Below are 22,215 nucleotides of genomic sequence, written 5' to 3'. Positions count from 1 at the left end.
GTCTCTAGCTTCTTTCCCTTAGTACATTTTAAGGTTCATCTGCTCTGATTATCCAGGTCCATGCATGTATCAGTAGTTTATTTCTTTTTATTGTCAAGTAGTATTCCATTGTATGACGATACCACGTTTTATTTACGCATTCATCCCTTGGGGGACTTTTGGGTTTTCCCCACCTTCCCACTGTCATCAATAGCTCTGCTACATACACTCATGTTCAAGTATTTGTGTCAATACATGTTTCATTTCTCTTGGGTATGAGTGGAATTTCGGGGTCATATGGTGAATTTATATTTAACTTTACAAGAAACTGCCAAACTGTTTTCCAAAATAGTTGTACTATTTTATACTTTTTTCACATTCTTCCCGGCACTGGTTTGTGCCTTTTTGTTTTTTGTTTGTTTCCTCGGTTCTTTATTTCTTTTTTTCTGTCTTCCCACTGATTACTTATACATTTTTTAAGAATTCCATTTTGATTTATTTCATGAATGAGCATCTGAGCACACACACAAAAATAGTATTTGGGGATATATTTCTTTGTGTATCTTTTTCTAGTGGTTGCTCTATGTATCATATATGTATAATTTATCATCTGAACACTTTTATCAGTTCCAGTGAACTGAAGAAACTTTATTTTTCCTTATCCTCTCCTATTGATGATAGGATTTGAGAACCACATGAAGCAATAGTACACTTTTTGTTTCAACTGTCAAACATACCAGCACACTCAAAAGGAGAGTCTACCATATAGCAGCATACTACAGTCTACTACTGTATCTACTAAATAACTCATATTTTTACTTGTCATTATCCTTTCTATCTTCCTGATATTCCTCCTCTTATCGTTTCTGTTCTATTTTAAAACTTCCTTTAGCCATCCCTTTATGGTGGTTGTGCTGGTGAGAGGTAGTCTTAGTTTTCTTTAATCTGAGAATATTTCAATCTTCCTTGTTTTCCCCTCAAAGAGTATTACCACTGGGTATGGGATACCTGGTGGCTCAGACAGTAAAGAATCTGCCTGAAATGCAGAACATCTGATCCCTGGGTTGGGAAGATTCCCTGGAGAAGGGAATGGCTACCCACTCAAGTATTCTTGCCTGGAGAATCCCCATGGACAGAGGAGCCTGGTGGGCTACAGTTCATGGGGTCACAAAGAGTCAGACACAACTGAATGACTAACACTTTCAACACTTTGATGGGATTCTGAGTTGACAGTTCTTTTAGCACTTTTTTCTCAGGCCACTTCCTTTTGGCCTCAGTGGTTTCTCTTAAGAAATCCATTGACAAAACTACCATATGACCCAGCAATCCCACTACTAAGCATATATCTTGAGGAAACCAAAACTGAAAAAGACACATGAAACCCAATGTTCATTGCAGCTCTATTTACAGTAGCTAGGAGATGAAAGCAACCTAGATGTCCATCATCAGATGAATGGATAAAGAAGCTGTGGTACATATATTCAATGGAATGTTACTCAGCCATAAAAAGGAATGCATTTGAGTCAGTCCTAATGAAGTGGATGAACCTAGAGCCTATTATACAGAGTGAAGTAAGTTAGAGAAAAGCAATTATCATATACTAACACATGAAAGTGAAAGAGGAGAGTGAAAAAGTTGGCTTAAAGCTCAACATTCAGAAGACTAAGATCATGGCATCCGGTCCCATCACTTCATGGGAAATAGATGGGGAAACAGTAGAAACAGTGTCAGACTTTATTTTTTGCAGCTCCAAAATCACTGCAGATGGTGACTGCAGCCATGAAATTAAAAGACGCTTACTCCTTGGAAGAAAAGTTATGACCAACCTAGATAGTATATTCAAAAGCAGAGACATTACTTTGCCAACAAAGGTCTGTCTAGTCAAGGCTATGGTTTTTCCTATGATCATTATAGATGTGAGAGCTGGACTGTGAAAAAAGCTGAGTGCTGAAGAATTGATGCTTTTGAACTGTGGTGTTGGAGAAGACTCTTGAGAGTCCCTTGGACTGCAAGGAGATCCAACCAGTCCATTCTAAAGGAGATCAGTCCTGGGTGTTCATTGGAAGGACTGATTCTAAAGCTGAAACTCCAATGGTTTGGCCACCTCATGTGAAGAGTTGACTCATTGGAAAAGACTCTGATGCTGGGAGGGATTGGGGGCAGGAAGAGAAGGGGATGACCGAGGATGAGATGGCTGGATGGCATCACTGACTTGATGGACATGGGTTTGGGTGAACTCCGGGAGTTGGTGATGGACAGGGAGGGCTACCATGCTGCAATTCATGGGGTCACAAAGAGTCGGACACGACTGAGCGACTGAACTGAACTGAACACATATATATGGAATCTAGAAAGATGGTACGATGAACTATTTGCAGAGCAGCAATGGAGACACAGACATTGAGAACAGATTCATGGACACGGCTGGTGGGGGAAGAAGGAGAGAGTGGGGGGTATGGAGAGAGCAACACGGAAACATACATTACCATATGTAAATAGATAGCCAATGGGAATTTTCTGTATGACTCAGGGAACTCAAACTGGGGCTTGAAAACAACCTAGAGGGTGGGGTAGGGAGGGAGGTGGGAGGGAGATTCAAGTGGGAGGGGACATGGGGAAAGCTATGGCTGATTCATGTTGATATTTGGTAGAAACCAATGCAATACTATAAAGCAATTATCCTTTAGCTAAAAATAAATAAAAATTTAAAAAGTTTAAGGTAGTAAATTTCATGTTATGTGTATTTTAGTACTATTAAACTTTTCTTGATTAAGAAAAAAATCCACTTGCATTTGAATTGACTATTCCTATTATTCAAATTGAGTTATTTCTACTGTCCTTTTTTCAAGTTCATTGAGTCTTTCCTTTCTCATCTTCATTCTGCTGTTGAGCCCTATATTTACCAGGGCTGCCATAACAAACTACCGTAACCTGGGCAACTTAAAATAACAGAAATTTATTGGCCTAAGTTTAAAGTTTGGCTAGAAGTTTGAAATCAATGTATTGATAGAGTCCTACCACCTCTGAAACTTGTAGGGGAGAATTTCTTCCATGTTTCTTTTAGCTTCTGGTGTTTACCAGTAATCCTTGGTGTTGCTTGGCTTGTAAGACGCATCACTCCAATCTCTGCCTGTGGTCACATGGCTGTCTTCTTTGTGTATCTTTGTTCTTTTCTTATAAGTGCATCAGTCATATTGGATTGGGCTTCCCTGGTGGCTCAGTGGTAAAGAAACTGCCTGCCAATGCAGGAGACACAGGTTCGATTCCTGGTTCAGGAAGATCCCCTGGAGAAGGAGATGGCACCCCATTCCAGTATTCTTGCCTAGGAAATGCCATGGACAGAGGAGCCTGGCAGGCTGCAGGCTACAGGCTATGGGGTCACAAAAGAGTTGGACACGCCTTAGCAACTAAACAACAACACCACACTGGATTAGGGGCTCATCCTACTCCAGTCTGATCTCAATCTTAACTAATTATATTTGCAAATACAGTCACATTCTGAGGTGCAATGAGTTAGGACTTCAAATACCTTTTGGGAAGAACATATGTTAACCCATAATAAACCTATCCATTGAATCTTTTATTTTGGTCATTGTATTTTTATTTATAAAATATCCATTTGGTTCTTCTTTATATCATCTATTTTTTGCTGAGATTTTCCACTTTTTCTTTTGTTTAAATCACTCTTTAAATTACTTGCTTAATTTCTCATCAAAGCAGTTTTATGAAGACTGCTTCTAGGGTCCTTGTCAGATAATTCCAACATGTTAAGCCATCTCTGTGTTGGTGTTGATTGTCCTTTCTCCTTTAAGTAGAGATTTTCCTGGTTATTGGTATGACAGCTGATTTTCAGTTATATCCTGGACATTTTGGTCATTATGAGACTCTGGATCTTATTTAAATCTCTGTCTTAGCAGGTCTTCTCTGACACAGGGCTGGTGGAGGAGGGTGAAAGTGCCCACTTGCTGTTGCAGGTGGAAGTGAAGGGTCCTGTTTTCTGGCTCAGTCTCTGCTGACAGCCTAGGGGAGGAGGATCTCCTAGTGACTGCCGGATAGAGTGGGCATTCAGGCTCCCCAGTTGGCTTCCACTGACATCATGCTGGTGGACACAGGGAGGGGAATCTTGTAACTCCCTCTTATGTGGTCTCCACCGACACTTCAGAGGGAGGTTTCACTGTCACCTAGCAGGAATGAAAGTCTTGGTTTTCTTTGACACCACCTTCGTGATTGGTGGAGATGACTCATTATAGTTGGGTAGGGGGACAAGTCCAAGCAACCCACATGGCCTCCAGTGACATCGTGGGGAGGGCTGCACCTCAGTGCAGCTGGGCAAGAGTGGAAGTCTAAACTCTACTCTGCCTTTGCTGACAGGGGTGAATTGGGGTCAGTTTTTTTCTGTGGTGTTTGAAGTAGAGCTGCTGCTGCTGCTGCTAAGTCACTTCAGTTGTGTCCGACTCTGTGCGACCCCATAGACGGCAGCCCACCAGGCTCCCCCGTCACCGGGATTCTCTAGGCAAGAACATTGCAGTGGGTTGCCATTTCTTTCTCCAATGCATGAAAGTGAAAAGTGAAAGTGAAGTCACTCAGTCGTGTCTGACTCTTAGTGACCCCATGGACTGCAGCCTACCAGGCTCCTCCATCCATGGGATTTTCCAGGCAAGAGTACTGGAGTGGGGTGCCATTGCCTTCTCTGTAAAGTAGAGCAGTTTTTGTCTAATAAGAGTTTTCTGTCTTGCTGTCCATTTTTCTGGCCCTTGGCTGGAGGAAAATGACTTTTTGTTCTTTTTTGTCTGTGGCCTTTGATGTCTCTGAATTGCCAGCTTCAGCAGTACCCAGTCTGTTATAGGCAAGGTAAAAAGAAAACAAGGGAATTTATTGCTGTGCATTCTTTGGGGTGTGAGGTCCCTAACTGGTCTGGGCTCTTCTCTCCATCTTTTATGTCTAATATCCAGAGTTTTTTTTTAAAGCTGTTCAGTTCAGTTCAGTTTCTCAGTCGAGTCCGACTCTGCGACCACATGAATCGCAGCATGCCAGGCCTCCCTGTCCATCTTAGTAGTATTCTTGGGCTACCCTGGTGGCTTAGCTGGTAAAGAATCCGCCTGCATGCAAGAGACCTGAGTTCAATCCCTGGGTTGGGAAGATCCCCTGGAGGAGGGCATGGCAACCCACTCCAGTAAGTATTCTTGCCTGGAGAATCCTCATGGACAGAGGAGCCTCGAAGGCTACAGTCCATGGGGTCACAAAGAGCCAGACACAACTGAGCGACTAAGCACAGCACAGTAGAAAGAATAGGCAGGAGTATGACTACGTCATGTTGTTCCTGCCTCTCCTGATATTTGAAGCACCTATGATAACATAGAATATTTAAGATCCTACCATTACACCTTACAAAATGAGACCAATTATGAAAGAAGGTAAGTATGGTTATTGTGGGAACAAAGCTCGTTGGTTCTTTCCAGGTCATAGCCTTAAGTTCAATATATTAGTCTTGACCTTTGTCCTCTCTAAGTAGAAATTTAGATTGGAAAATTCACTGGAGACAGACATTATTCTTGCTAATATTTCATGTTCATATTTGATTATACATGTTGTGATTAAAGTAATGAAAATGAAATCATTTGTTAACTTGGAAATTACTGAATCTTATCAAGACCCTGATGAGAATGTTGAAAAGTAGCCATAGGGAAAATTGTGTTTGAAGACATCCTTCACACTTTCCATGAGTTAATTATAGTCCCTAATTTTCATATGTACACAATGTGTAGATCTCTTCAATATTAATGTGTTAGCCGCTCAGTCTTATGTGACCCCATGGACTATAACGCACCAGGCTCCTCTGTCCATGGAATTCTCCAGGCAAGAATACTGGAGTGTGTAGCCATTCCCTTCTCCAGGGGATCTTTCTGAACCAGGGATCGAACCCATGTCTCCAGCATCGCAGGCAGATTCTTTACTGTCTGAGCCACAAGGGAAGCAAATAAATTTGCACAAGTTTATATGCTCAGTTCAGTTCAGTTCAGTTGCTCAGTCGTGTCCTACTTTTGTGACCCCATGGACTGCAGCACTCCAGGCTTCCCTGTCCATCACCAACTCCTGGAGCTTACTCAAACCCATGTCCATCACATCAGTGATGCCATTCAACCGCCTCATCATCTTTCATCCCCTTCTCCCACCTTCAATCTTTCCTAGCATCAGGATCTTTTCCAATAAGTCAGGTTTTCCCTTCAGGTGGCCAAAGTATTGGAGTTTCAGCTTCAGCATCAGTCCTTCCAATGAATATTCAGGACTGATTTCCTTTAGGATGGACTAGTTGGATCTCCTTGCAATCCAAAGGACTCTGAAGAATCTTCTCCAACACCACAGTTCAAATGTAAACGCCACAGTTTACATGCTATAAATGGGCAAAGCTGGGATTTGAACCCGTGCAATCTGGCCCCAGTCTTTGTGCTTAACTGTAACACTATATGCTGAGATAAACATTTAAAAACAGGTTGTAATGTGATCATGAACAGTGTTCCACCATGTGATAAGGTCACCAGTTGGCCATAGCACTGTGCCACATGGTCACTTTAGCTGAATTCCTGTTGAGGTTGGGGGAGGCATTCTGCATGGTGGAATTGCATCTGATGTTCCAATAATGTAAGTTGATTTTAGAGTTGTATTAGAAAATGGAAAATGTTATAAAAGTGCAAAGTATAAATCAGAACTGCTAACATTGCAAACATTTCAAAGTTACAAGGTAAGGCAGTGATTATCTGAATTTTCATTTCCTGAATGATGTGAAGGATGAAACAGAAGCAGAGAAACAGAATACTGCTGGGTTTACTGCATTGCATAAAAAATGTTCAGAAACTAATTATGAATATTTGCTGCCTTAAGCCATATGCTCATAGACTAACTTGTATTTTTCATTACTGATAAATATATTATTTAGAGTCTAGAGTTACTGAAATGCCCTGTGTTTGACTGTAAAATTTAATATGTAAAAGATAATGGGCTGTCTCTAAAATACATTTAAAAAAACATTCTTATTCAGAGAAAGGACTTCATAGATATGGCCTTTTCTCACAATAAGCAAAGAAAAATTGTTTCTTTACCTTTGTAATAATATCACTGAAACCTCCAGGCAAAAGTAATAAGAACATACTGAAGGCAGAGAAATTAATCTGATTATTAAGATTTGCTTAAATGTTGTAAAACCAGTGTTGATTACAAATGATATATTAAATAGATATTATAGCTTCTAAACAAAGCAGGGGGAAATGAAAATCTGATGCTTTGAACTGTGATGGGCGATTGGGGAGGAGCTTTATGCTTTGCCACAGGTGTAATTTCAAAGAACTACATACTCAAAGAAGGACCAAAGCTCAGCATTCCTTTTTTATTCTCTATTTACTAACATAAAAAAGAGTCGCTGTAAAATTGCCTCACTGAGACTTTGGGATCTTGAAATTTCAATTTTAGCATCAAAAGTGTTTCGTGTATGCACCACACTTCCCTTCTGAGTTTGAAAAATTGACAAAAGAATTGTGATCATTACGTGACTACAACAATCTGCTTGTTTGATGATAACCTGGGGTCAACACTATCAAATATCAGCCTATACAGATTCCTTTACCTACTTTTCAAATGCTTTTGTGACCGATGAGGATATTCAAGAAACTTTAAATGCTGAGATTACAATGAGAAAAAAACAAGTCTTCACGTCTGCTGCTGCTGCTGCTAAGTTGCTTTAGTCGTGTCTGACTCTGTGCGACCCCAGAGAAGGCAGCCCACCAGGCTCCCCTGTCCCTGGGATTCTCCAGGCAAGAACACTGGAGTGGGTTGCCATTTCCTTCTCCAATGCATGAAAGTGAAAAGTGAAAGTCAAGTCGCTCAGTCGTGTCCGGCTTTTCACAACCCCATGGACTGCAGCCTACCAGGCTCCTCCGCCCATGGGGTTTTCCAGGCAAGAGTACTGGAGTGCGGTGCCATTGCCTTCTCTGAAGTCCTCACTAGTCACAGTTCAATCAGAGAATGGGGCCTGTATTAGTTATCCCATTTTGTGCAACAAATTGTCCCCAAAATTAACTGCTTAAATGACAAATATTTATTATCTCGCACAGTTTCTGAGGATTGGGAATCTGGGAGATGCCTAGAGGGTGTTTCTCATTCAGAGTCGCTCAAACGGATGCAGACAGGCTATCAGTCAGGGCGGCAGTCATTTGAGAGCCCACATGGGGAGGGATCAATTTCGAAGCTTACTTTTGTGACTGTCTAAAGGCTTCTGATCCCTGCCAGCTGTGGACTGGAGTCTTGGTTCCTTACCACATGGACCTCTCCATGGGCTGAGTGTTTGATTATCCTCACAACATGACAGCTATCTTCTCCCAAGTGAGTAATCTGAAGGAATCCAAAGATGGAAGCCATAGTCATTTATAATATAATCCTAGAAGTGATGCGTCATTACTTCTGCTTTATTCTATGGGTCACCCAGATGAACCATGGTATAGCGTCGGAGGGGCAAACACAAGGCCTTGAATACCAGGAAGTAAGGAATTTTGGGGGCCGTCTTGGAAGCTGGCTATCACATGTTCAGAGCAGATTTGCAGCCTGGATTCACCTGGAATGTAGGTTAAAGTATATCTCCTCTATTTTTTTTTTTTTTCTTAAAAAAAATTTTTTTTTAATTGAAGGATAATTGCTCTACAGAATTTTGTTGCTTTCTGTCAAACCTCTACGTGAATCAGCCATAGGTATACATATATCCTCTCCCTTTTGAGCCTCCCTCCCATCTCCCATCCCATCCCACCCCTCTAGATTGATACAGAGCACCAGCTTGAGTTTCCTGAGCCATACGGAAAATTCCCTTTGGCTATCTATTCTACATATGGTGATGTAAGTTTCCATGTTAAAGTATACTTTCTCTAAAAGCCATTGTCTACTGTTGGGAAGAAACTACATCTCAGTCTATTAGTGACCAGGCAAACAGACCCTCAGGGGCAAATGGAAAGTTACTGACATCTCTCTGCTAAAGTTACATAACCTCTCTGCAACCTGAGTCCACTAAATATACTAAGAAATAACAGTTCAACATAGTCACTTTTTATGAGGAGCTAAAGTTGAAAGGTTCTATGAAGACCTACAAGACCTTTTAGAACTAACACCCAAAAAAGATGTCCTTTTCATTATAGGGGACTTGAATGCAAAAGTAGGAAGTCAAGAAACATCTAGAGTAACAGGCAAATTTGGCCTTGGAGTACAGAATGGAGCAGGGCAAAGGCTAATAGAGTTTTGCCAAGAGAATGCGCTGGTCATAGCAAACACTCTCTTCCAACAGCACAAGAGAAGAACCTACACATGAACATCACCAGATGGTCAACACCAAAATCAGACTGATTATATTCTTTACAGCCAAAGATGGAGACGCTCTATACAGTCAGCAAAAACAAGACCAGGAATAAGACTGTGGCTCAGAGCATGAACTCCTTATTGCCAAATTCAGACTTAAATTGAAGAAAGTAGAGAAAATCACTAGACCATTCAGGTATCAGTTCAGTTCAGTTCAGTCGCTCAGTCGTGTCTGACTCTTTGCGACCCCATGAACCGCAGCACATCAGGCCTCCCTGTCCATCAACAACTTCAAATCGCTTATGATTATACAGTGGAAGTGACAAGTATATTTAAGGGACTATATCTGATAGAGTGCCTGATGAACTATGGACGGAGGTTCATGACATTGTACAGGAGACAGGGATCAAGACCATCCCCAAGAAAAAGAAATGCAAAAAGGCAAAATGGTTGTCTGAGGAGGCCTTACAAATAGCTGTGAAGAGAAGAGAAGTGAAAAGCAAAGGAGAAAAGGAAAGAAATACCCATTTGAATGCAGAGTTCCAAAGAATAGCAAGGAGAGATAAGAAAGCCTTCCTCAGTGATCAGTGCAAAGAAATAGAGGAAAACAACAGAATGGGAAAGACTAGAGATCTCTTCAAGAAAATTAGAGATATCAAGGGAACATTTCATACAAAGATGAGCTTGATAAAGGACAGAAATGGTCGGGACCTAACAGAAGCAGAAGATATTAAGAAGGGGTGGCAAGAATACACAGAAGAACTGTACAAAAAAGATCTTCATGACCCAGATAATCACGATGGTGTGATCACTCACCTAAAGGCAGACATCCTGGAATGTGAAGTCAAGTGGGCCTTAAGAAGCATCACTACGAACAAAGCTAGTGGAGGTGATAGAATTCCAGTGGAGCTATTTCAAATCCTAAAAGATGATGCTGTGAAAGTGCTGCACTCAGTATGCCAGCAAATTTGGAAAACTCAGCAGTGGCCACAGGACTGGATAAGGTCAGTTTTCATTCCAATACCAAAGAAAGGCAACACCAAAGAATGCTCAAACTGCCACAAATTGCACTCATCTCACATGCTAGCAAAATAATGTTCAAAATTCTCTAAGCCAGGCTTCAGTAATATGTGAACTGTGAACTTCCAGATGTTCAAGCTGGTTTTAGAAAAGGCAGAGGAACCAGAGATCAAATTGCCAACATGTGCTTGATCATGGAAAAAGGAAGAGAGTTTCAGAAAAACATCCAGTTCTGTTTTATTGACTATGCCAAAGCCTTTGACTGTGTGTATCACAACAAACTGTGGAAAATCCTGAAAGAGATGGGAATACCAGACCACCTGACCTGCCTCTTGAGAAACCTGTATGCAGGTCAGGAAGCAACAGTTAGAACTGGACATGGAACAACAGACTGGTTCCAAATAGGAAAACGAGTACGTCAAGGCTGCATATTGTCACCCTGCTTATTTAACGTCTATGCAGAGTACATTATGAGAAATGCTGGGCTGGAGGAAGTACAAACTGGAATCAAGATTGCCAGGAGAAATATCAATAACTTCAGATATGCAGATGACAGCATCCTTATGGGAGAAGGCAATGGCACCCCATTCCAGTACTCTTGCCTGGAAAATCCCATGGACGGAGGAGCCTGGTAGGCTGCAGTCCATGGGGTCACTGAGTCGGACTCAACTGAGTGACTTCACTTTCACTTTTCACTTTCATGCACTGGAGAAGGAAATGGCAACCCACTCCAGTGTTCTTGCCTGGAGAATCCCAGGGACGGGGGAGCCTGGTGGGCTGCTGTCTCTGGGGTCGCACAGAGTCTGACACAACTGAAGCGACTTAGCAGCAGCAGCACCCTTATGACAGAAAGTGAGGAAGAAGTAAAGAGCCTCTTGATGAAAGTGAAAGAGGAGAGTGAAAAAGTTGGTTTAAAGCTCAACATACAGAAAACTAAGATCATGGCATCCAGTCCTATCATTTCATGGCAAATAGATGGGGAAACAGTGGAAACAGTGGCTGACTTTATATTTTGGGGCTCCAAAATCACTGCAGATGGTGACTGCAGCCATGAAATGAAAAAGACACTTACTCCTTGGAAGGAAAGTTATGATCAACCTAGACAGCATAATAAAAAGCAGAGATGTTACTTTGTCAACAAAGGTCCGTCTAGTTAAGGCTATGGTTTTTCCAGTAGTCATGTATGGATGTGAGAGTTGTACTATAAAGAAAGCTGAGCGCCAAAGAATTGATGCTTTTGAACTGTGGTGTTGGAGAGGACTCTTGAGAGTCCTTGGGCTGTAAGGAGATCCAAACAGTCCATTCTAAAGGAGATTAGTCCTGAGTGTTCATTGGAAGGACTGATGCTGAAGCTGAAACTCCAATACTTTCGCCACCTGATGCGAAGAACTGACTCCTTGGAAAAGACCCTGATGCTGGGAAAGATTGAAGGCAGGAGGAGAAAGGGATGACAGAGGATGAGATAGTTGGATGGCATCACTGACTCAATGGACATGAATTTGGGTAAACTCTGGGAGTTGGCGATGGACAGGGAGACCTGGCGTGCTGTGGTCCATGGGGTCGCAAAGAGTCGGACATGACTGAATGACTAAACTGAACTGATGAGTACCAAGGTCCATATTTAATTTCAAAAGTACGTATGTTCATCTGAGAAGGATAGAACATATAATGAAGTCTCTTGCATGGTAGGCAGATTCTTTACCTGCTGAACCATCAGGGAAGCCCCAATATAAGATAGTATGCTATCACAGAAAGTTAAGTGATTACCAATTCTATGCATTTAGGAATCAAGTTTTAAAATTTGACTATGAAAAAGATGATAAACAAGAGACCTTTCAGCTTATTTCCCAGGTTGAATAATTTAATCGGATATTTTGATATCAGCAGGAATCAATAACTGCTTCTAGCTTTTCTATTTTAGGTGTAAGATGTCACTTTGAATAATTCTGGTGGTAAATTGCCAGGTAGAGACACAATCATTAAAAATTATTATATAAAATTCTTGACTTTTTGAAAAAGAAATTTCAGATAGTTTTCAATGTAGGAAAATCTTCTAAAGAGCCTCATATAAATCAGCTTCTTGAAACTCATCAACCATAAGGTACCTGACCCAGGCAAAGCAAATACAGAATGGTTGGGCATAAGTAGCTCTACTGAATTTACATACACAAATATTCAATTTTAAACCTGATAGGATTTTTAATCATTAACTAATTTAAGTCTTCTGGTTAGGTCAGGACCTATCTGATAGGATAGAAAGTCTTCTTTGAAAGGCAGAGTACTGGTAACAGATGACTTCTTCCTTTATCTAACCCTCCAGGTTATCTGTGCTTACATCTGCCCTCAGCCCTAGGCAAGCTGTGCCCCTGGATGCTTTACCCTTCAAGGGAAGGAGGGAATTATTATAGGTCAAGAGACTGTGATTTCTGCCTGAGAGGGAAAAGGAGCCTGGGTGGTATTGGGATGCTGACTTTATTTTAGCAGTGGTTCTCCACCTTGGCTGCATAAGATAGAAGCAGATTCTCTAGGGGAGAGACCCAGGTGCCAAACCTTTAATAATCTCTGCAGGTGATTTCAGTGTACAGACAAAGTTGAGAATCTTAGTTTTGGGACACCAAGTCTTACTTAAGTGCCCATCAGGATCAGGTGGAGAGAATGTTAAATTTACAGAAGGCTAGATCTCCACCTCTGGAGTTTCAGACTCAGGAAATCTGGCTGTGCTGTGCTGTGCTTAGTCGCTCAGTTGTGTCCAACTCTTTGTGATCCCATGGACTGTAGCTCGCCAGCCTCCTCTGTCCATGGGGATTCTCCAGGCAAGAATACAGGAGTGGGTTGCCACGCCCTTCTCCAGAGGATCTTCCCAACCCACGGATTGAACCCAGGTCTCCCGCATCGCAGGCAGATTCTTTACTGTCTGAGCCACCAGGAAAGCCCAAGAATACCGGAGGGCCAGCCTAATTCTTTTCCAGGGGATCTTCCCGACCCAGGAATCGAACCGGGTTCTCCTGCATTGCAGGTGGATTCTTTACCAGCTGAGCTACCAAGGAAGCCCAGTAAAGTCTGGGGTGGGACCCAATAATTTGCATTTTTAACAGCTTCCCAGATGAAGCGGTTGCTGCTGTCCCACACTTTGAGAACCCATCTTAGAAGAGTTAGATTCTTGTTACATACTGGAGTTCAGCTGTGAGTGGGGCCTAAGGAGAGGAATGAAAATTGGTGGAAGGAGAAGACAGACACCTCTAATTCCTCTCTTTTCAAAGGTAAAGTGAGCTGGGATCTACCACTGCATTGCTCATCCCCTATTTTCGTAGCCTTTATTTTACAACTTGAGAAAATAAAGGCTTTTTAAGGGTCATGTGAACAGCCCAAGGCTAACTACACCGGAATTAACCGTCCCACTTTAGCTGGTTTCTTTGCCCCAGCAGACCAACCTCTCCCCTGCCTCAGCACCGAATCTCCAGTTAACCCTGATCGATTTATTAACCTTCTCTCCTCCCCTGCCCCGCCCGCAGCGCCCTGACGTAGTTGCACGGACAACGTGCACCCACATTCAAAGCCCACAGGGGGCGGTCCTTGGCGAGGCACCGCGTGCTGCGCAGGCGCAGGCGCAGGCAGCAGGGTGCTGGAGCCGGTGTCATGGATTGCGTCAACGGGGTGGTGAGTGAGGACCATCAGCATGGCCTCTTGGCCTGCGCCCCGTGGGGAGGGAGTGTGACCCTGGGGTCATGGCAGCGGAGCTCCCCGCACCACTTTCTTTCCTCCTGGCCCTTCACAGACATTCAGAGGCCCTCTCCCTTAGGGGCTTCGGCTGTTCTTCGCCTCCGTGTTGGAGGACACGGATTAGAGCCAGTAACTCACCTGGAAGTTGGATCTGGCTCCCATCAGAAGAGCAGATGCCCCTCCTCTTCTCCTTCTGGCTTCTCATCCAAACTCAGGTCCTCTAGAATATGGATGTGAGATGGTGGTTAGAGGTGGAATGCACCTGAGCCCTGCCAGTTTCCCGTGTGTTTAGAATTACTAAGTTTCGTTGCACTTTTAATTGTAGCCCTTAATTTTAGTATGGCCGCTGTTGATTCTAAGCTGTATTAGTTTCCTGATACAACAGGTAATGTGATACTTTGTCATCCCACCACATATTTTTAGAGGTCTCCCTCGTCCTTCCATTTTTCCATCCATAAGTACAGTTGAAATTGATAAACGGAGACGTTGCTCTCCTACTGCTATGGAGTACCTAAACCTCACGTGAGAATTGATAGGCTAAATGGCCTTGTGAGACCTATCAATCTTAAAAACCTGAATTAAAGGTAAAGTTAAGGAGTCATGTCGATTTTCAGTTCAAGTCAGAAGTTCACATTTGGTAAAAGGCAATGTAGCTTGTCCAGATGTGTGGTATTTTATGGGTTCCACCTATACATACAACAGCATAAAAGGGTTCATGTCTTGAGAAAAGTTATTAATGTGTATCCATTGTCTGATTTTAGTATGTTTTAAGATATGTAAAGTAATTATGCTTGAATTTACCATGTATACCATTTGATTATAATGAAGATAAAATCTGACTGTAGTCCTAGAAGAGAAAGTACCTTCAGTTCCTACTTTGCTTTTGAAATTTTGTGTGGTAATAGGCCATTTTCGATGGCTGCTGTTGCATTCTGAGGGTAGATCTTAAAAGATGTGTTTATCCCCAGGAGTTTTTCCCTCTTGCTTTAAATGTGATCACACTAGCCGAGACCAACACTGAAGCCTCAGTTTAGCACCTTTATCAGGGTAAACTGTTTTACAAGAAGCGACTAATCTAGAGCACCTAATCTTACTGTCATACTTGTGAATACATATTACTTAAAATATTACTGATTGGCTTATTTATAGGCTTACTCTTGGTCTTCAGAAGGATAAATGTAAAGCCTAACTACTCTTGCCATGAACGTATTTATTTACTGAGTAGTAAGAAGAAGCAGTCCTTGAATAATAGAATTTTCAATTTGGCCTGTTAAGTGCTGAAATAAGAGCAATTCAACTACATTCCTATTTTGTCATTTCTTGTCAGTCCACTAGGTCAGGTCAGTATTGTTAGTATACTTAGCGTGGCTCTTTTTTTTTGCATTTAGTAATTTTAAAATTTTATTTATTTTTATATTTTATTTTATTTTTTGGCCACGCGGTATGACTTGCAGTGAATCTTCGTACCTTGACCAGAGATTGAACTCGTGCCCCCAGTAGTGAAAGCGTTGAGTCTTAACCACTGGACTGCCAGGATTATGGTGGAAATGAAGCACAATTTACATAGATTTGAAGGACTGAGTTTATTTCACAGGGCTATTTTTCTATTGATATTGACCAATTTTTAATCTGGTAAAAATCTGCTTTTAGGATGTTACTTACTCTCTGCAGGCTATGGAAGGGTAAGGTTCATTTAGTTTCTTAGTTTCTGTCCTTAGTTTCTCTTAGGAAATCCTTTTTGTTGCAGTTTACTTGACCGTGGTTCAAGATATCTTTTGGATTACATGTGCTTTGGAAGTGGGAAGCACTTTGGTGACTATTGTAAATGCCTGCCCCAAACTTATGAGGTGGAATTTATTTACATTAGTGGAAATAATAAACTCTAAAAATGCTCTTTGATCTGTTTGAGAAAAGAGTAAACTGAAAACAAAAGGCTCATTTCCACCTGCCTTAAATTAGTTTCCTTTTAAAAAGGACTGGGGAGGTTAAATACTGACACAGAAGTCGGGGAACATAAAAACAAGCATACATCTTGATGAGATTTGTATCTCATATTTTCTTATAGTATTGTGATTCAGGGTTTCTCTGATGGCTCAGCAGGTAAAGAATCTCCTGCAATGCAGGAGACACAGGAGATGCCAGTTTAATCCCTGGGCTAGGAGGAAGAAAGTGGCAGCCCACTCCAGTATTCCTGTCTGAAATATCCCTTGTACAGAGGAACCTGGCAGACTGTAGTCCCTGGGATCACAAAAGAGTCAGACTTGACTGAGCAACCTACACACTCATTGTGATTCAGCCTTATAGATAGACTGAGACTATGGATCTGAAATTAACACAATTTATGAAAAGCTAAGACTATACTGGGAATAAGATGCATTTAGTGAAAATCCTTGTGGTGGCTTTTCTTTAAATATAAGATTAGAAAAGTGTACATTTCATGTTTTTAAAGGCTGAGCACTCTCAAACTTGAATGTAAAACTTCTAACAATTGCTTTTATGTAGGCTAAACTTTACAGATCTGTAATTGAAGATGTGATTGAAGGAGTGAGGGATCTCTTTGCTGAAGAAGGTGTAGAAGAACAAGTCTTAAAAGACTTGAAACAGGTTTGTAGACAGTAAAAGTTTCTGTCTTTTGTTTTTTCAGCTTAAAAAATGGCTAAACTATAATTCAGACCTCTTAATTAGCATTTAACACTGAACCATTTATTGAGATTTCAGTTGACAATTTAAAAGTTAAAAGAATAGCAGTAACTATCCTAATTTTTTTTTTTTAAAGCAAACATTTTGTTTCTCTCTGCAGCTCTGGGAAACAAAGGTTTTGCAATCTAAAGCCACAGAAGACTTCTTCAGAAATAGTGTTCATTCACCTCTGTTCACACTTCAGTTGCCACACAGCTTGCACCAAACATTGCAATCATCAGCAGGTTGGATACAGTTAGTAAATTAGTAGTATTTGTCTTTGTAACAAATTCTTCTTTGGTGGTGGTTTTGAATTAGGGTAATATTCTTAAGGTAAGAGGGCTTGGACTTCAAAAATTATTGTTAAATAAATGAATGCAGGATAACTCATCACTGCCATGTAATTATTGATAAGAAAATTAGGTTGTTTAAACTATTTTTAAAAAAAAATTCTATAGTCCCAAAAGGTGACAAAGCCATACTTCAGAAGAACAAGTTGTATAGTTCATGGGCTGTTGGGAGTACCCTCTGGTTATTTCAGAAAATTTAATTGGCTGTAGTCAAGGAGTCATCCAACCATTGTTGGTAAAGAAGTAGAGGGAAAGATGGGTGCTTGCAAGCTTGTGCTCTCTTTCTTCTTGCTTCTGTCTGTATTATAAATTTGCCATTGAATTGGAAGCAAAATGGAGCTTTTGTGAACAATCACTTTTATAAACAGGGATATGGATGTTATTCAGGCTGCTTCACAGTTTTGGATATAAAATGATGGCTAGAAATGGACCTTACATGTATTGTCACTAATCTTGGTCCTACTGAATCTAGATCTCTGCTTTTAAGGGAAATATTTGTCCATAATATGTCTATTAGTTTACACTGGAAAAGATTAGCGGTTAGCGATACTATTATGTCTTTCTAGCCTTTATTTCTTTTTTCTCCCCTGATTCTTATGATCATTATGCTGTCCTGATATGTGTATGTGTATACATCTGCTTGTTGATACACAGAGATGCAGGCAGATAGAGACACTGACAGACGCAGAGGCATACACCAGCAGACACACCTAGATACAGACATGCCCAGACAGACACACACACACACAAGCAGGTTTTATTTGATTTAGCTGGAATTCAGTAGATTAATGTCTGCAAGGGTAGATTAAATTGTCAATATAAACTGGATCATTCATGGTATACTTGGGAAAATTCACATGAGTATATGTGGGCCAAGGCCAAGGGACAATAGTAAGGAGGCTTGTACCTCCTCTATAACCAAGATGGAGAATTTGTGTGGCAGCAATTGTAACTTATAAAAATGAAACCAACAGAGAATATTGAGTTACCAGACAGCTTTTATCAAACCTGTGCTTAAAATGTAGAATATTGCAGTGTAAGAATTAGCCATAGCAGTTTTAATTACTTAGTTGACACACTGAAACATTTTCCATCAAATTGTGTGTTTTTCTGGCTATGCTTTCATTTTTAATTTTATTGTTTTATTACGGCATTCCTTTTATTTCTGCATTTAAATAACATTCTTTTACTCTTTTTTTCATAATTAAAGAACTTTAAAGATTTTTTTTCCTTAGGAGTGGCTAATACTTGACTGAATTTTATCAAAAGCATAGTTCTTGAAAAAAGAATAGCCAGAACACTTCCACTTTCTGTCATTCAAAATTGCAGTACTAGATTTTGCCGCAAGATGGTAATATTACCAATGATTTAAATCACAAAATAGTCTTGCAACTAATATATCTAGCTGACTTTCACTCAACACTTCATTCTAATTTCTTTCTTAGAGGTTAGAATAATAGAAATAATTACATTTAAAAAAGTTTTTCTTATTCTCCTCTGCGTCATTCATAATGAAGTGAAGAGGAAGCACGTGTATCCTGTAAAACTCACTATAGGCCTTATTGCCTTCCATCTTCATTTCTAGGTACTCTAGTAGCTAGTAAATAACCTCATAAAATTGGAAGTGCTTTTTATGTCTTCTCATTGTGTGCTTTTAAAAGCCTGATTAAGATGACCTAAGCTTATGCAACCTTTACATCTCTTGATAACAAGTTCTAATTAAATCTACAACGGAATAAGTCATTTGCCTTTGTCTGTTCCACGCATTTTATTATGTTTTCTTTGACTGTATTATCCATTTGTTTAATAATTTGCTGTATCTTCAATTGTCAGCTTTTTTTTCTTTTTTTGGTGGGGGGCGTCTCAGGACCGCTTTATACTTTAAAATCGAGAACCTCAAAGTACTTTTCTTTTGGGTTATAGATACCTGTCATATTGGAAATTAAAGCTGAGACATTTTTAAAATGTTGATTTATTAATTTAAAAAGTGATTATATGTTAATATATATTTGTTTAAAATAACTATTTTCTAGAGCAAAAAGTATTTAGTGAGAAGATTGGTATTGTTTCACTTTTCTGCAATTCTAGTTAATGTCTGGCTTAATTCAAGACAGCTGGATTCTCATATCTATTTCTAAATTTAATCTGTTGTGATATGTAGTTTTAGCAAAACTACATATAAGAAGAAAATCTAATATTCCACGGTGAGAAAATTGAAAAAGCAGGAGTATTTTAATAGCTTTTTCAGGTAATTTGGTACTAAGCTAAAACTCAACAAGTGGTAGCTTCTGAGAGATTAGGTGCAAAGTAGAATCAATATCCGGAGAAGGCAATGGCAGTACTCTTGCCTGGAAAATCCTATGGACAGAGGAGCCTGGTAGGCTGCAGTCCATGTGATCGCTAAGAGTCGGATACGACTGAGCGACTTCACTTTCACTTTTCACTTTCATGCATTGGAGAAGGAAATGGCAAGTCCCAGGGACGGGGGAGCCTGGTGGGCTGCCGTCTATGGGGTCGCACAGGGTCGGACACGACTGAAGTGACTTAGCAGATAGGCAGGCGGAATCAATATCAGTGGACTTTTTGAAACCATATCAGTGGACTTTTTGTTAAAGTTCCCTGGTGTATCTTGCACTTTGAATGACTCTCTAACCTATGTGTAATTTTGTAACATATGTTGATGACTTGGAAAATGTTGGTTCACTGAGTTAAATATTTGACACGTTGTTCATGATACAGGATAAAAAGTCATTATCATCCCCCCACATCTCATCAGAAAAGTGTTCTAAGTATCGGAAAGCAATGAAGCTCACTGTTGTGGATATAGAGTTTCCAAAATTCTAATTTTTGCTTGAAAACTTGAATTTTATCATTCCTAAACAAACATTGTCAGTTTGCTTTTCTTTGAAGTGATGGGCACACTTAGTTCATCTTCAGAAAACTGCCATATACCCAACTTTGAAGAACCATGGTTACTGTCAGTTTTTCTTTCAAGTAAAACTAGTGTTTCTTGAAAAAAAGAAATTAGCTATGTCAGCTCCCAACTTAAGGAACAGCACCATTGCATCTCGTTGTGCTTCCTTGTACTTCTGTATGCTCCAGAAATGCTTTATATGTTCTTCCAGTTTCCTCATACAGAATATTAAAAGGAAGTATACTTGAGGGTTGAAATTTAGTAAAAATAATTATTTATAGTTACATTAAGGAACTTCTTAAGTGAAACAGTTTTGTTGTTGCTGGTTTTATTATTATTTTTTAGTTGTGAGTAAATAGCAATGGAGAGTAAACACAGTGAGCACTAGTAGGGTTTGGTGCTTACAGGCTTAATTCATGTGATGGTGCCTTCAGTTTCAATCATTGTGGCTTTGTGCCACAGTGCAGATGTCAACAATACCCTGCCCCAAATGCTTAGTGAGAAATGAAAAAGGCATAAATTGCCTTGATACCCTGGTGGCTCGGATGGTAAAGAATCTGCCTGCACTGCGGAAGCCCTGAGTTCTATTTCTGGGTTGGGAAGATCCCCTGGAGGAGGGCATGGGAACCCATTCCAGTATTTTTGCCTGGAGAATCCGCATGGACAGGGGAGGCTGGTGGGCTACAGTCCATGGGGTCACAAAAGTCGGACATGACTTAGTGACTAAATGACCACCGTTCTATACTTATATATCATTTATAGTCTTTTTAAAAAATAATTAATTTTAAAGAGCGTCTTTAGATTCATGGCAGACTTGAGAGAAATTTCCCATGTACTGCTTGCTCCCTACTCAAGCATAACCTCTTTATTTATCAGCATCCCTCAGGAGGGTGGTGTATTTGTTACAATTTATGAACCTGCATTGATATGTAAAGTCACAGTTTACATGATCACTTTTGGTGTTCTACATTCTGTGGGGTTGGCCAGGTGCATAATGATTTGAATCCATTGTAATAGTTTGATACAGAGTGTTTCCATTGCCCCCAATACTTCTGTGCTCCTTTTTGTCAGTTCCCGTCACACCAGTCCTTGGCAACCTCTGATCTTTTTACTACTAATATCTCTATAGTTTTGCCTTTTCCAGGTTGTCATATATTTGGGATACTATAGTATATAGCCTTTTCAGGTTGGCTTCTTTCCGTTAGTAATATGACTTTAAGATCGTTCCATGTCTTTTCATGGCTTGATAGCTCCTTTTGTTTCAGCACTAAATAATATCCCATTGTCTGGAGCTACTGCAGTTAATATATCCACTCAGCCCCTGAACAATAACTAATTGGTCTCTGAATTTGGCAATTATGAATAAAACTTCGTAAAAATGAGTGTGCAGGTTTTTGTGTAAAAGTAAGTTTTCAACTCCTTTGGGTATAAATACCAAAGAATGTGATCGCTGGGTCACATGATAAGAGTATATTTCGTTTGGTAAGAAAGTGCCAAACTTTCCAAAGTGGCTGAACCATGAGAGTTTGTTGCTCTGCATATTTGTCAGCATATTGGTGTTATGTCTGCCATCTGTATATCTTCTTTGGTGGAGTGTTTATTTAGGTGCTTAATTTATTTTTTAATTTGATTATTTTGTTGTTGTTAAGTTTTAAGAGTTCTTTGTATATTTTTGAGAAGTCTCTTACCAGGTATGTCTTTTGCAAGTATCTTCTCCCGCACTGTGGCGTGTCTTTTCATTCTCCTGACTTGTCTTTCACAAAGCAGTTTTTAATTTTAATGAAGTCCAAATTATCAGTTATTTCTTTCATGGGTTGTGCTTTTGGTGTTGTATCAAAAAATTCATTGCCATGTTTAAGTCATCTGGATTGTCTCCTGTGTCATTTTCCAGGAGTTTTATGGTTTTGCATTATGCATTTAGGTCTATGATCTATTTTGAGTTAGTCTTGGTGAAGAGTGTAGGGTTTGTGCCGAGGTTCCTTTCTCTTCTTTTGCCTTGTGGGTTCAGCTTCAGCACTTTTTGTTGAAGAGGCTGTCTTCGCTCCCTCGTATTGCTTCTGCTCCTTTTGTCAAGGGTCAACCGATTATATTTAGGGGGCTCTCTCTGGGCTCTTTGTTCTGTTCCACTGGTCTTTTCGTCTATTTTTGTTTTGCCATATGACACTGTCTTGATTACTGTAGCTTTATAGTAAGTCTTGAAGTTGGGCAGTATTAGCAGTTCAT

The 22,215-nt window shown here is 40.3% G+C and overlaps 1 protein-coding gene across 3 annotated transcripts in view; it reads left to right on the top strand.

Moving 5' to 3' along the window:
• The first annotated feature begins 13,907 nt into the window (after positions 1 to 13,907).
• GTF2A1L (general transcription factor IIA subunit 1 like) overlaps positions 13,908 to 22,215 on the top strand; it is a 46,209-nt gene continuing 37,901 nt past the window's right edge. For 2 of the 3 annotated variants that reach the window (XM_042246204.2, XM_042246202.2), the window contains exons 1-3: positions 14,040 to 14,264; positions 16,552 to 16,653; positions 16,850 to 16,973. In XM_042246204.2, coding sequence (XP_042102138.2) covers positions 14,055 to 14,264; positions 16,552 to 16,653; positions 16,850 to 16,973 — 436 coding nt within the window. In that variant the 5' untranslated portion in view covers positions 14,040 to 14,054. Of the gene's footprint in view, positions 13,987 to 14,039; positions 14,265 to 16,551; positions 16,654 to 16,849; positions 16,974 to 22,215 lie in introns of those variants that run through there. The other variant, XM_042246203.2, reaches the window with a different exon arrangement.

Source organism: Ovis aries, chromosome 3 (assembly GCF_016772045.2).
Source record: "Ovis aries strain OAR_USU_Benz2616 breed Rambouillet chromosome 3, ARS-UI_Ramb_v3.0, whole genome shotgun sequence".
In the NCBI taxonomy this organism is placed as follows: Eukaryota; Metazoa; Chordata; class Mammalia; order Artiodactyla; family Bovidae; genus Ovis; species Ovis aries.
Note: the sequence above shows the minus strand (reverse complement) of the source record. Positions and strands in the feature narration are given on the sequence as shown.